Source organism: Phyllobates terribilis, unplaced genomic scaffold, assembly GCF_046119375.1.
Source record: "Phyllobates terribilis strain yellow unplaced genomic scaffold, ASM4611937v1 Scaffold_1__5_contigs__length_1240528914, whole genome shotgun sequence".
In the NCBI taxonomy this organism is placed as follows: Eukaryota; Metazoa; Chordata; class Amphibia; order Anura; family Dendrobatidae; genus Phyllobates; species Phyllobates terribilis.
Window position 1 is genome coordinate 538,127,886 of NW_027362761.1, and position 14,809 is coordinate 538,142,694.

Consider the following 14,809-nt stretch of genomic DNA (forward strand, 5'->3'; position numbering starts at 1 on the left):
TATCTCAGAAAGATGAAAAAGCTGAGCAGACAAAACTTTTTTCCAACTAAAAAACAGATTGCAATTGGATCAGTTTTTTTGTTATTGTTGTGAACAGTAAAGTCTATGGAAAACAGATCGGATTTTATTTTCTTCCATTTGAAACAGATCCGATACTGGATCTGTCTCAAACAGATGATAAATGGACAGGTGAACTTGGCCTAAGCATACTAAAATACTTCTGATCGCAGTCTTCTGTGGTTCCCAGAGCCGATCTGGTTCTCTTCTGGACCACAAGACCACTCTTCAGCTCTGCCACATAACACAGGTTCCACGTTATCGAGTGGTAGCTGCTTTCCCATTGTAAGTAGATGAGAATTTTGTTGAGGCTCCATAGACTTACATTGAGAAAATTATTTCCAGTCCACGCATAAACCCTTGTGTGAGCCAACTAATCTGATTTGAGGTCCTGCGGTCCAAAAGATGACCGGACTTATGCTGCAAACTGGAAATGATGGCCCGCATGGAGCCGCTGAGTCCTGAGACAACCAGCAGAAATGTTGCTGCAGCTCTGGTTGTGACTTGAGTGTAAGATATGATCCAGCATAAAAAAGTGGTGACTTTTTTTTGAAAAACGACTAAAAATATTATAAAATTCCAACGCTGATAACGTTTCACCAGTAAGGTTAATTACTCCCCGCACTACACGTATGTGGCGGTATAATTCCATTCAGATGCTGCCGTATCCAGAAGACAAATAAGATGGGAGGTTTAATCAATACCTGTCTCTGCGAGTTTTCGGCAGAGAGTCAGTGTGTTATGAAAGGTTAATGTAATATCATAGTGAGGGGAATAGATCGCCAGGACCTCATCAGCAGCGAGTCTGTGCTAGGACAGAACACGCTCTGTGCCTCCTAATCAGACGCGCGGAGCTATCGGAGTAATCTCATTCACACCAGCAGAGAGGTGACAGGACGCAGACATGTGATGACAATGTGCAGAGCAGAGGGGCGCTGTGACCTAAATGTCAGCATTGCCGTGAAACACACAGGCTGGGGCTGACATGGCTAATGTGGATTAGGGATGCAGAGAGGCAACAAAAACACAAGTGCCAGTGATCGGCAGCCACTTCACCAGACCTTCTCCATCACATTATAGAAGTGGTCTATGGAGCTGGACATACATTACCGCCCATAAAAGAATCCCGACTTACCCCAATAACACACTAATTCTGGAGAATCTCATCCCAGAACCTTCTCTAGTGTCACACCTGGAAATGTATCGATAACTGGACGACTGTGCGATACCTTATCAATAGGACAGGACATGGCCTGATGGGGTCAGCAAAAACTGGATCACGTCAGATTCTGAAAGGACATATTACAAAGGCGAATAATAATACCCAGCTGTCAATTAATTTGTACAGTTTAGCTCACTTGCCCTCGCCAGGCTCTGTGTTTTACCCCCCATCAGCCAATTCACTCTGCGCTCTACCTGAATATTCAGATCGTTCACATACACCAACTACCACCCTCTAGATCAGGGATGTCACACTCAAACACACAGAGGGACAAAATCGCAGGCCAACTAATATACAGAATAATGGGCCCCACATAGTCCTCCATACAGAATAATGGGCCCCACATGGTCCTCCATACAGAATAATGGGCCCCACATGGTCCTCCATACAGAATAATGGGCCCTACATGGTCCTCCATACAGAATAATGGGCCCCACAAAGTCCTCCATACAGAATAATGGGCCCCACAAAGTCCTCCATACAGAATAATGGGCCCCACAAAGTCCTCCATACAGAATAATGGGCCCCACAAAGTCTTCCATACAGAATAATGGATCCCACATAGTCCACCATACAGAATAATGGGCCCCACAAAGTCCTCCATACAGAATAATGGGCCCCACAAAGTCCTCCATACAGAATAATGGGCCCCACAAAGTCCTCCATACAGAATAATGGGCCCCACAAAGTCCTCCATACAGAATAATGGGCCCCACAAAGTCCTCCATACAGAATAATGGGCCCCACAAAGTCCTCCATACAGAATAATGGGCCTCGCATAGTGCTCCATACAGTATAAGGGGCCCCACAAAGTCCTCCATACAGAATAATGGGCCCCACAAAGTCCTCCATACAGAATAATGGGCCTCGCATAGTGCTCCATACAGTATAAGGGGCCCCACCATAGTCCTCCATACAGAATAATGGGCCCCACAAAGTCCTCCATACAGAATAATGGGCCCCACAAAGTCCCTCCATACAGAATAATGGGCCCCACAAAGTCCCTCCATACAGAATAATGGGCCCCACAAAGTCCCTCCATACAGAATAATGGGCCCCACAAAGTCCCTCCATACAGAATAATGGACCCCACAAAGTCCCTCCATACAGAATAATGGGCCCCACAAAGTCCCTCCATACAGAATAATGGGCCCCACAAAGTCCCTCCATACAGAATAATGGGCCCCACAAAGTCCCTCCATACAGAATAATGGGCCCCACAAAGTCCCTCCATACAGAATAATGGGCCCCACAAAGTCCCTCCATACAGAATAATGGGCCCCACAAAGTCCCTCCATACAGAATAATGGGCCCCACAAAGTCCCTCCATACAGAATAATGGGCCCCACAAAGTCCCTCCATACAGAATAATGGGCCCCACAAAGTCCACCATACAGAATAATGGGCCCCACAAAGTCTTCCATACAGAATAATGGGCCCCACAAAGTCTTCCATACAGAATAATGGGCCCCACAAAGTCCTCCATACAGAATAATGGGCCCCACAAAGTCCTCCATACAGAATAATGGGCCCACATAGTCCTCCATACAGAATAATAGACCCCACATAGTCCTCCATACGGAATAATGGGCCACTCGTAGTCCTCCATACAGAATAATGGGCCTCGCATAGTCCTCCATACAGAATAATTGGCCCCACATAGTCCTCTACACAGAATAATAGAACCCACATAGTCCTCCATACGGAATAATGGGCCCACATAGGGGTGGTGGTTCTGGTGTCAAGGGCCAAATAAAACCACCCCGCGGGCCAGATTTTGACACGTGTGCTCTAGAGTCACTATTAAGCCCAACTCTGTTATTTTGCAGGGCCCAACAGAGCCTCCTGACTATCTCATCTTAGCAATACCACACACCTGGCTCTGCATTTTCAAAGTAATATTTGCACACTCTGCTCTGCAGTCTCAATGTGCTAGTCTGCATACCCAGTTCTCCTGTTCCAAGGTGATGTCTAAACACAAAGCTCTGCTGAATCAAGGTGCCTGACTGCATATTCAACTCTACTGTTCCAAGTTGATGTCTTCACACTCTACTCTACTGTTGCTGTATCAAGGTACCTTTTTGCATACTCTGCTCTGCTGTTCCAACATGCTGTCTGCACAATGTGCTCTGCAGTACCAAGGAATATGTCTGCACACAAGACTGCTGTTTCAAAGTGCAAGACAACACACTCAGCTCAGCTGTATCAAGGTACATGACTGAATAACTAGCTCACTATGCCACTCAGTTTCAGGTGCAGACCTGCACATCCAGCTCTGCAGTTCCACGTGCAGACCTGCACATCCAGCTCTGCAGTTCCACGTGCAGACCTGCACATCCAGCTCTGCAGTTCCACGTGCAGACCTGCACATCCAGCTCTGCAGTTCCACGACCAGACCTGCACATCCAGCTCTGCAGTTCCACGACCAGACCTGCACATCCAGCTCTGCAGTTCCACGACCAGACCTGCACATCCAGCTCTGCAGTTCCACGACCAGACCTGCACATCCAGCTCTGCAGTTCCACGACCAGACCTGCACATCCAGCTCTGCAGTTCCACGACCAGACCTGCACATCCAGCTCTGCAGTTCCACGACCAGACCTGCACATCCAGCTCTGCAGTTCCATGTGCAGACCTGCACATCCAGCTCTGCAGTTCCATGTGCAGACCTGCACATCCAGCTCTGCAGTTCCATGTGCAGACCTGCACATCCAGCTCTGCAGTTCCATGTGCAGACCTGCACATCCAGCTCTTCTATTCCATGTGCAGACCTGCACATCCCGCTCTTCTATTCCATGTGCTATACGGCTTATCCATCTCCACTGAATTTCGCTGCACTAATGCCTCTGGTCCAAGCGGTTCTCCCAGAACTACAGCTTAGTGAATACACTTCACAAGGTGAGCCATAACACATTTTCAGTGGGAATAATAGGGATATTTTCTTAGAACTTTGCATTGTGTCATTCCTACAAGATATTCATGGGGAATACAATAATTTATAAAGACAGACATGGCAGAAGAGTGGACGGGTCCTCTCTGAGCAGTCATGAAAAGGTAAGAGCAACTCCAGCTGCAAATATGCAAAAAAGGGCCATACACCCAGAGCAACACTCAGGAATTCATGAATAGTCTGTTGACACTAAAACACTCTTTAATTGGGTAAAAGGATTTCAACAGGGCATGTATCAGTTTCCTATTTTGCACTAATGAGGGGCAAAAACGCCAAAACATCTGTATGCTAATGGAGATTCTGGTGCGGCTTTATATGCAGTCATGAAACAAAGTCAGTATTGACTTCTAGAGACCCTGATCTCTTCGTTTGTGAAGAGGCAATTTGCATGGTTCATATCCTAGGGAGCACTGCAAAGCCTATAAGTCTCCTTATGCCATATTGGCAGTCTCCTTTACCACTTAGGATAAAAATCTCCCAAACACACAAGCCTACTCAAACCCCAATGCAAAAGACCATTATAAAGTCCAGTACTACTGTATATCTCCTAAGTCCACTACAGAAAGGTGTGAGGCCTTGGAAACTACCATAAAATGAATGGAGTATAAGACAATGTAACTAAAAGTTAGAACTGGAAATGAATGAAATGTGAAATCTTATGATTTTCATTTTGGACACCCACATGCTGGAAAGAACAAGTATTAACACCCCCACATAGTTATAGGTTACCCATAAGTCTGTGTCACCAGAAGTCACTGCAGTCTTCTGTACCCCACGGAATCCGCCCTGTTCACACCACGCTGTACTATGACAGATGTAATAAGCGCATACCGTTATGTGGAGTCCATTTTTAGTCTCGGCAGTAAATGCGCAATGATTCATTCGCAGTTTAATGTCGCCCCACAAATAGAAAACCGAGAACGGAGAAGAAAAAAAGATCACAGCCAATGGACAGGACAGTGACATTACTTTCCCATTAGGAGTCAGATGACAAAAGCCTGAAAATAATCAGAGTGAGCGGCAGAACTGCCGCCGGCGTATACTGCAGATACCGGTGTCCACACTGTGAATCAGGAACCACTTCTTAACCATCAAATTCAGGATTTTAATCAGTTCCATTGCCCCAGTGTATAACATCCGTCCCGGTTTCCCCAGGTGTAGAATACCCAGCTCCATTGCCTCGGTGTATGACCTCCGGCCCTTCGGCCCCCCACCATGCCGTCTGCCTTTACTAACATGTGACAGACCAGCCGGTGGTGCAGAGCTCCCTGATACCAGCGCAGTCCTGTAATAGGAGCCACCGGGGTAACAAGTCAGGTCAGGACATTTCTTCCCTCCTAAATCTTCCCCCATCACCTGTGAGTGATATTATTGAGAAGTGGAAGGAACCGAAGCAACTTCGTCACGAAGTGGAGACCCCGTAATGTTACAGAGTGGGGTCACTGAGTGCTGAGGAGCAGAGGACAGAAAAGTCACCAACGCTCTGCTCACGCCATAACTGCAAACTCCAGACCTCATCTGGTATTAACATCAGCACAAATACTACGCCCCCGCTGGGAGCTTCATGGCCGGTAAGCTGCATGCAGCCTTACATCACCAAGCACAATGCCGAGCGCTGGATGGAGTGGTGTAAAGCCGCCACCACCAGACTCTGGAGGAGACGTGTTCTGTGCAGTGACGGATCGCACTTCTCTATCTGGCATCTGATGGACGAGTCTGGGTTTGGTAAAGGACAATGTTACCCGCCTGACTGCATTGTGCCCACTGTACAGTTTGGTGGAGGAGGATAATGCTGTGGATTGTTATCAAGGGTTGGCCTCTTTATTCCAGTGAAGGGAAATCTTAATCCTTCAGCAGAAGACATAGTGGGCAATTGTAGCTTCCAACTTTGTGGGAACAGTTCGGGGAAGACCCTTTTCTGTTCACAAGGGCCATAAACACATATTGGGGGGGGGAGTCTGGTGAAAGAACATGACCGGCCGCACAGAGCCCGGACCTCAGCCCCACCTTTGGGATGATCTAGACTGGAGATTGTGATCCCGACCTCTCCCCAACATCAGGGTCTGACCTCACAAATACTCCAGTGGTTGAAGAGGCAAAAATTCACATAGATGCCTCTAAAATCTTGTAGAAATTTCTCCCAGAAGAACAGGAGCTGTTATAGCTGCAAAGAGGACAGCTCCATATTGTGGTCTGTGGATGCAGGAAGGGAGATGATAAAAACATCTGTAGGTCTGATGTGGAGGGGTCCTAAAACTTGTGTCCATACAGAGGACGACCAGAAAGGGAACAATCCCACCAGCAGTCTCCATCTTCTTCCTCACCGGTCAGCGCACTCACCACCTGCAATACTTTGTGATACTGGAAAACCTTGTTCTTTTCACTATGTAATTTTGGTCCATCACCCACAAGATCAGCTCATTCTCCTCTGGAAATATTCAGTGCTGCTTGGGGGATGTAGTCCGTCACCTCCAACAAGATCAGCATACTTCTTCCCTGAAATACTCTGTGCTGCTCAGTATACAGCAGAGAAGAGCACACTATGGCATGTTGGAGAATATCTTCCATTACTGGTATATATACAACCCCTGGCAAAAATTTTGGAATCACCAGGCTCAGAGGATGTTCATTCAGTTGTTTAATATTGTTGAAAAAAAGCAGATCACAGATATGGCACAAAACTAAAGTAATTTCAAATGGCAACTTTATGGCTTTAAGAAACACTAAAAGAAATCAAGATTAAAAATGTGGTACTCCGTAAGGGTAATTTTTTTCAGACCAAGCAGAGGGAAAAAAATATGGAACCACTCAATTCTGAGGAAAAAATTATGGAATCATCCTGTAAATTTTCTTTTCCAAAACTAACACCTGTATCAAATTAGATCTGCTCGTTAGTTTGCCTCTAAAAAGGAGAGATCACACCTTGGAAAGCTGTTGCACCAAGTGGACTGACATGAATCATGGCTCCAACACGACAAATGTCAATTGAAACAAAGGAGAGGATTATCAAACTCTTAAAAGAAGGTAAATCATCACACAATGTTGCAAAAGATGTTGGTTGTTCACAGTCAGCTGGGTCTAAAATCTGGACCAAATACAAACAACATGGGAAGGTTGTTAAAGGCAAACATACTGGTAGACCAAGGAAGACATCAAAGCGTCAAAACCGGAAACTTAAAGCAATATGTCTCCAAAACAGGAAATGCACAACAAAACAAATGAGGAACGAATGGGAGGAAACTGGAGTCAATGTCTGTGACCGAACTGTAAGAAACCGCCTAAAGGAAATGGGATTTACATACAGAAAAGCTAAACATAAGCCATCATTAACACCTAAACAGAAAAAAACAAGGTTACAATGGGCTAAGGAAAAGCAATCGTGGAATGTAGATGACTGGATGAAAGTCATATTCAGTGATGAATCGCGAATCTGCATTGGGCAAGGTGATGATGCTGGAACTTTTGTTTGGTGCCGTTCCAATGAGATTTATAAAGATGACGGCATGAAGAGAACATGCAAATCTCCACAGTCATTGATGATATGGGGATGCATGTCAGGTAAAGGCACTGGGGAGATGGCCGTCATTACATCCTCAATAAATGCCCAAGTTTACATTGATATTTTGGACAGTTTTCTTATCCCATCAATTGAAAGGATGTTAGGGGATGTTGACAACATTTTACAAGATGATAATGCATCCTGCCATAGAGCAAAAACTGTGAAAACATTCCTTGAAAGAACACCCATAAGGTCAATGTCATGGCCTGCAAATAGTCCGGATCTCAATCCAATTGAAAATCTTTGGTGGAAGTTGAAGAAAATGGTCCATGACAAAGCTCCAACCTGCAAAGCTGATCTGGCAACAGCAATCAGAGAACGTTGGAGCCAGATTGATGAAGAGTACTGTTTGTCACTTATTAAGTCCATGCCTCAGAGATTGCAAGCTGTTATTAAAGCCAGAGGTGGTGCAACAAAATACTAGTGATGTATAGGAGTGTTCTTTTGTGTGTTGGTTTTTCATGATTCCATAATTTCTTCCTCAGAATTGAGTGATTCCATAATTTTTCCCTCTGCTTGGTCTGAAAAAAATGACCCTTACTGAGTACCACATTTATAATCTTGATTTCTTATAGTGTTTCTTAAAGCTCTAAAGTTGCCATTTGAAATGACTTTAGTTTTGTGCTATGTCTGTGATCTGTTTTTTTTTCAACAACATTAAAACAACTGAATGAACATTCTCCGAGCCCGGTGATTCCATAATTTTTGCCAGGGGTTGTATATGTTAGTTGGTGTTGGAAGGGTAGAAATTCCATGAAAACAATAACCTAGCAATGATGTTGCATTAACGATGCCTCATCCTGCAGTGGCCGCTGGCATTGTCTCATCCTCCGCCACTTCAAGGAGCAAACATACGTAAAAGCAGCGACGGCGGCTTGTAAAGTGATCTGTTCTCAGCCCCGGGCCCGTGACTCAGACAAACCTCCCGCTACAGCACAGGCAGCCCTAATGAGGGACTATACCGCTCTGTGAACTAATGCTGTGCAAAAAGACACACAGCTCTGCTCTGAGCCCGGGGGCCACTGCCAGCACATCACACGAGCCCCCAAATCAGCCACGGTCACCCTGACTGACTGCAGCTCTTCAATGGGTAATCCCATCTCTGACAATAATGGTCTATACACATGTGTGGGTATTATTCCTGCGACTGGTGCCCTTGGAAGTCGATGGAAGCTCTGCGGGTTGGTTGTCAACTGCACCTCTAACTCTTAATAAAGGTGAAAAGTATGAGATGCTGGGAAGTATTCTTTTTTCAATAACGAAACATCAACGCGTTTCAGGGTCGAACCAACCCTTTCATCAGATCAATTCAGTTTGTGAACTGTCCTGACGAAGGGGGTCAGATTGACCCCGAAACGCATTGCTGCTCCTTTACTGAATAAAGAATACTTGCCTACCAGCATCCCGTACCTTCCACCTTCTTTGCCCACTATTATCAAGTTGGAAAACTTTCAAGAATGATATAGCCATTCTGACAAGGGATTTTCAAAGTAAGCATACCAGCCTCATCTGGTCTGAGATATTAATTAAATGTATGCAGTTTGTATTGTGATTTCTGGAGACAGGTCCGCTGTAAGAGTTATTTACATAAGGATTAAGTGACACAAAGGTGCAGCACTAACTGCCATATGGATAGAGAACCAGGACAAGACAGATCTATGTAAACCAAGACGATTGTTACAAAGCATCAACCAGGACAAGACAGATCTATGTAGACCAAGACGATTGTTACAAAGCATCAGCCAGGACAAGACAGATCTATGTAGACCAAGACGATTGTTACAAAGCATCAGCCAGGACAAGACAGATCTATGAAGACCAAGACGATTGTTACAAAGCATCAGCCAGGACAAGACAGATCTATGTAGACCAAGACGATTGTTACAAAGCATCAGCCAGGACAAGACAGATCTATCAAGACCAAGACGATTGTTACAAAGCATCAGCCAGGATAAGACAGATCTATGTAGATCAAGACGATTGTTACAAAGCAGCAACCAGGACAAGACAGATCTATGTAGATCAAGATGATCTCCTGAACAGACAGGTTGAAAAGTATGCATAGTAGTTACAGAACTTTCCACTATATGGACAATGAAAATTTGAGACATCTTATTAAAAAAAAACACTTACAAATAAAATTTCTCCTCCCACACTGGGTTCAGGTTGCCGTATATCGTTTTTGTTCTTTTCTTGGTTTTGCCCACTTGTACGGTGACGTAGGGATCGCTTGAACCAGTCTTGTCCTTGGCTTGAAGACCCTGAGCACAGAGGACTAGAAGGAAGAGGACACTTGAGTAAGACACATATTCCGCTTTGAGAAAACGATGACATTTCTGTTTAAAAAAATAAAACTTCCCAGAGAAGACCGACCCAAGTCTAGGACAAATTTTCATCATTATTACATACTAAGACTACTTCCTTCTTTTGAAGACCACCCATATTTGAACGCAGGTTTGGTTTGTAACCATGTATATAGACACCACAGAAGTGGACATGTACTCACCTGTGATGGTAATCTTAGCCGACCACTTTGACGTGCCGTCCAGGACACTTTGCTTCACGGTCTTCATCTGCTGGGCATGGATAACCTTGCTCACAGTGAAGACATCTCTGATGACCTCAAAAATCTCAGGTTTGTTTCTTTCCCTGATCTTCATTCGATCCTTCATAGCCATGATGATGTTCTGGGTGCGGTCCTCGGCTCCATGCTTGGAGCTCTTCTCTGCTGCACCTGTGGAGACATCATTGCCCGGCACACATGACGCATGGATGTCCCCAAAACAGTTTCTAAAAACTCAATGACTTGTTGTGTTCTCACCTTCAGCTACATCTTATATACTCAAGTCACATCCAGAGCTGCATTCAACACTATGAATAAGCAGTAGGTGTCAGTGATTTAACAGTGTCTGTACAGACGCCAATTTTGTGGGAGACACTTCACAATAATTTGTAACCAGGCGGCAAAGGACTGGATATACTGTAAATGCAGTTTTGGATGTGACTGGAGTACAAACATAATTTCAAAAATACTTCAAAAATCTTAGAAATAGTTCAAAGATAACTGAAAAAACGCTCTAAGATCTCGGCTTGTCATCAGTGAACACCAACACTCTGGTTTGCATTCAGCCTGCTCCACAGATATCGGATACACCGATATCATTATGTTCAGAAGAGCTTTTCACTTACAATGGAAAATGAAAAGTTCCTATCTACTGAGAGAAAGCACAGATCTTTAAACTGCTGAAATGAGAAGAAAAAAGTATATTGGAAACTTTTGTGCAAGGAAGCAACTTTATTGCTATAAGACTGGAGGAGAAGAAGCCAACATATAAAAGGATTTTTGGCAAGTAAAAAGTGCATCATTGTAATATACAGGTACAAAGATACTAATAAAAGAGCTCTGGAGCCCTTTTACAAACACATACATAAATAAGCGGTATATCCACAATTGAAGTCGGTGTGTTTCTACTCTGCACAATTCTCTTGAGGCAAGCTGCAGTGTAAAGAATGGAGGATTTAAGCATTTAAGAGGTTGGAAATGTGGTGCCACTGGCATTATCATGGCTGCCAGAAGACTAGGGAAGGTCCCCCCTCGTCTGATTATTGGGGATAATCCCTGATGGTATAAGGTTTACAAATGGTGAAAACCCACCTTAAATGAAGCAGCGTGTAGGCGGAGAAAAGGTGCAAAAGCCGATTCTGCCCTTTCAGCCAGAATATAAACCGAAACAAATGTCATGGCAGGAGCGCATCAAACACGGAGCGATGATTACCCCAGAGGGGGAGAGGGCCGATCAGAAGCCGGATCATACCCTCCGCTGTCAGATGTAACACATGCCAGGCAGGTGGCAGACACAGTCCTGACGGAATAGTCTGACAACCTTCCCAGGTGACGCAGTGTTAGAAAAGCCTGCCATTTCTGACATCTACACAGCTGGCAAAAAAATGTTAACCAGGGCTACACGCCGTATCCAAGGGCCAATCACAGGCAGCGGTTTAGGAACAGGGCTGTAATGTAAGTTGTGTGAGGTCAGGTCAGGTAATGTGGGCAGTAATAAGACAAGGATGGAGGGTCACTTACGTTGTAGGCAATCAGCGTTCAATAAATCTTGGCACTTCTCATGACACTTCACCCCACATTCGGTGCAGCGCATCCCTTGCCTGGCTATTCCCCACAGTAGGCCTTCACATTCATAGCAGTAGGTGGGGGTGGTGGCAGTCCAGATCTCAAAGTTGTGAGGGGTAGTGCAGGAAATGGGGTAGATTAAGGCTTGTAGAGTCTTCTTATACACATGTGATTTCTGGAACAAAAGAAGTACAAAGAAATGTGTCACATATGTACAAGATTAGGGGCAGCATTATAGTGGTTATATTCTTATATATAGGGGCAGTACTATAGTAGTTATATTCTTGTACATAGGAGCAGTATTATAGTAGTTATATTCTTGTACATAGGAGCAGTATTATAGTAGTTCTATTCTTGTATATAGGGGACAGTATTCTAGTAGTTCTATTCTTGTACATAGGGAGCAGTATTATAGTAGTTCTATTCTTGTACATAGGGGCAGTATTATAGTAGTTCTATTCTTGTACATAGGGAGCAGTATTATAGTAGTTATATTCTTGTACATAGGTGGCAGTATTATAGTAGTTATATTCTTGTACATAGGTGGCAGTATTATAGTAGTTATATTCTTGTACACAGGGGGCAGTATTATAGTAGTTATATTCTTGTACATAGGGAGCAGTATTATAGTAGTTCTATTCTTGTACATAGGAGCAGTATTATAGTAGTTCTATTCTTCTACATAGGGGGCAGTATTCTAGTAGTTATATTCTTGTACATAGGGAGCAGTATTATAGTAGTTCTATTCTTGTACATAGGGGCAGTATTATAGTAGTTCTATTCTTGTACATAGGGAGCAGTATTATAGTAGTTATATTCTTGTACATAGGGAGCAGTATTATAGTAGTTATATTCTTGTACATAGGGAGCAGTATTATAGTAGTTCTATTCTTGTACATAGGAGGCAGTATTATAGTAGTTATATTCTTGTACATTGATGGCAGTATTATAGTAGTTATATTCTTGTACATAGGAGCAGTATTATAGTAGTTATATTCTTGTACATAGGGGCAGTATTATAGTAGTTATATTCCTGTATATAGTGGCTGTAATATAGTAGTTATATTCTTATATGTGGAGTATTATAGCAGTTATATTTAAGTGCTCTAGGTCTAGTCCTTATCAATAATGTTCTTTACAATTTTGGGAGCATTTCAAAAGAGTTTGTATGTTCACTGTATTGCAGGGTAGATGTGCTCTGGTTCTTGGTTGTGACATAAAATGATTCTTATTTTGTGCTTTTTATAATTAACCACTGAATTATCTGCCAGATGCTATGAGGATTTGTATACTGGGGCTCACATATGGCAGAAGAATCCTCCACACAATCTTCGCCTCTCAGAATCTTAACTTAAATATTCAAGAATAAGTCATGACTAGGTTGTGAGGTGGTGCGGGGTCTCCAAGACAAATCCTTTCCATGAACTAAGATTGTACACTCCTCTGTCACAATTGTGTGAGCATTCGCATAGTGAGTCCCGCAACAAATCGATAGGAATAATATACTAAGTCCTGTATTGTCACAAACGGGCAGCGATTTCCCCAAGAGTGTAGAAAATGACAGCAAACTGTGCACCTCCAGCTCCTGAGTACAGGCAATGGATGCTCAAGATTATTACATATATACACACCTGGTCAAAATTGTTGGTACCCCTCGTTTAATGAAAGAAAAACCCACAATGGTCACGGAAATAACTTGAATCTGACAAAAGTAATAATAAATTAAATCTATGAAAATGAACAAAGGAAAGTCAGAAATTGCTTTTCAACCCTGCTTCCACAGAATTTAAAAAAAAACTTAAGCTCATGAAATAGGCCTGGACAGAAATGATGGACTCCTGAAAATAATGTGACAAAAGGGACATGTTTAATCAAGTTGTGTCCACTAATTATCATTACAGGTGTCTATAATCTTGTAATCAGTCAGTGGGCCTGTATATAGGGCTACAGATACTCACTGTGCTGTTTGGTGACATAGTGTGTACCACACTCAACATGGATCAGAGGAAGCAAAGGAAAGAGTTGTCTCAGGAGATTAGAAAGAAAATTATAGACAAGAATGTTAAAGGTAAAGGTTAGAAGACCATCTCCAAGCAGCTTGATGTTCCTGTGACTACAGTTGCACATATTATTCAGAAATGTAAGATCCATGGGACTGTAGCCAACCTCCCTGGACGTGGCTGCAGGAGGAAAATTGATGACAATTCAAAGAGACGGATAATACGAATGGTAACGAAAGAGCCCAGGATAACTTCTAAAGAGATTAAAGGTGAACTTCAAGCTAAAGGAACATGAGTGTCAGATGGCACCATCCGTCGTTGTTTTATCCAAAGTCGACTTCATGGGAGACAACCAAGGAGAACACCATTGTTGAGAAAAAAAATCATCAAAAAGCCAGACTGGAATTTGCCAAGTTATTTCTGTGACCATTGTGGGTTTTTCTTTCATTAAACGAGGGCTACCAACAATTTTGACCATGTGTGTACATACATATGTATGTATACATCATTATTAAGTGCGAATTATAAGGTTCTGCAGAGGCTAAGGTGTATTATAAGGTTTTTCAGCAGCTGAGGTGTGTATTATGAGGTTCTTCAGCAGCTGAGGTGTGTATTATGAGGTTCTACAGCAGCGGAGGTGTGTATTTTTAGGTTGTGCAGCAGCTGAGGTGTATATTATGAGTTTCTGGAGAAGCGGAGGTGTGTATTATGAGGTTCTGAGCAGCTGAGGTGTGTATTATGAGGTTCTGAGCAGCTGAGGTGTGTATTATGAGGTTCTGGAGCAGCTGAGGTGTGTATTATGAGCTTCTGGAGAAGCTGAGGTGTGTATTATGAGCTTCTGGAGCAGCTGAGGTGTGTATTATGAGCTTCTGGAGCAGCTGAGGTGTGTATT

General features: G+C 43.5%; 1 protein-coding gene across 10 annotated transcripts in view; it reads right to left on the reverse strand.

The window, feature by feature from the left end:
- Nucleotides 1–14,809, reverse strand: part of UNC13B (unc-13 homolog B) — a 330,375-nt gene that overhangs the window by 125,529 nt on the left and 190,037 nt on the right. For all 10 annotated transcript variants that reach the window (XM_073680363.1, XM_073680367.1, XM_073680366.1 and 7 more), the window contains 3 exons: nucleotides 11,873–12,092; nucleotides 10,295–10,522; nucleotides 9,922–10,063 (listed from right to left, as the gene is read on the reverse strand). In XM_073680363.1, the coding sequence (XP_073536464.1) occupies nucleotides 9,922–10,063; nucleotides 10,295–10,522; nucleotides 11,873–12,092 (590 nt within the window). The remainder of the gene's footprint in view (nucleotides 1–9,921; nucleotides 10,064–10,294; nucleotides 10,523–11,872; nucleotides 12,093–14,809) is intronic.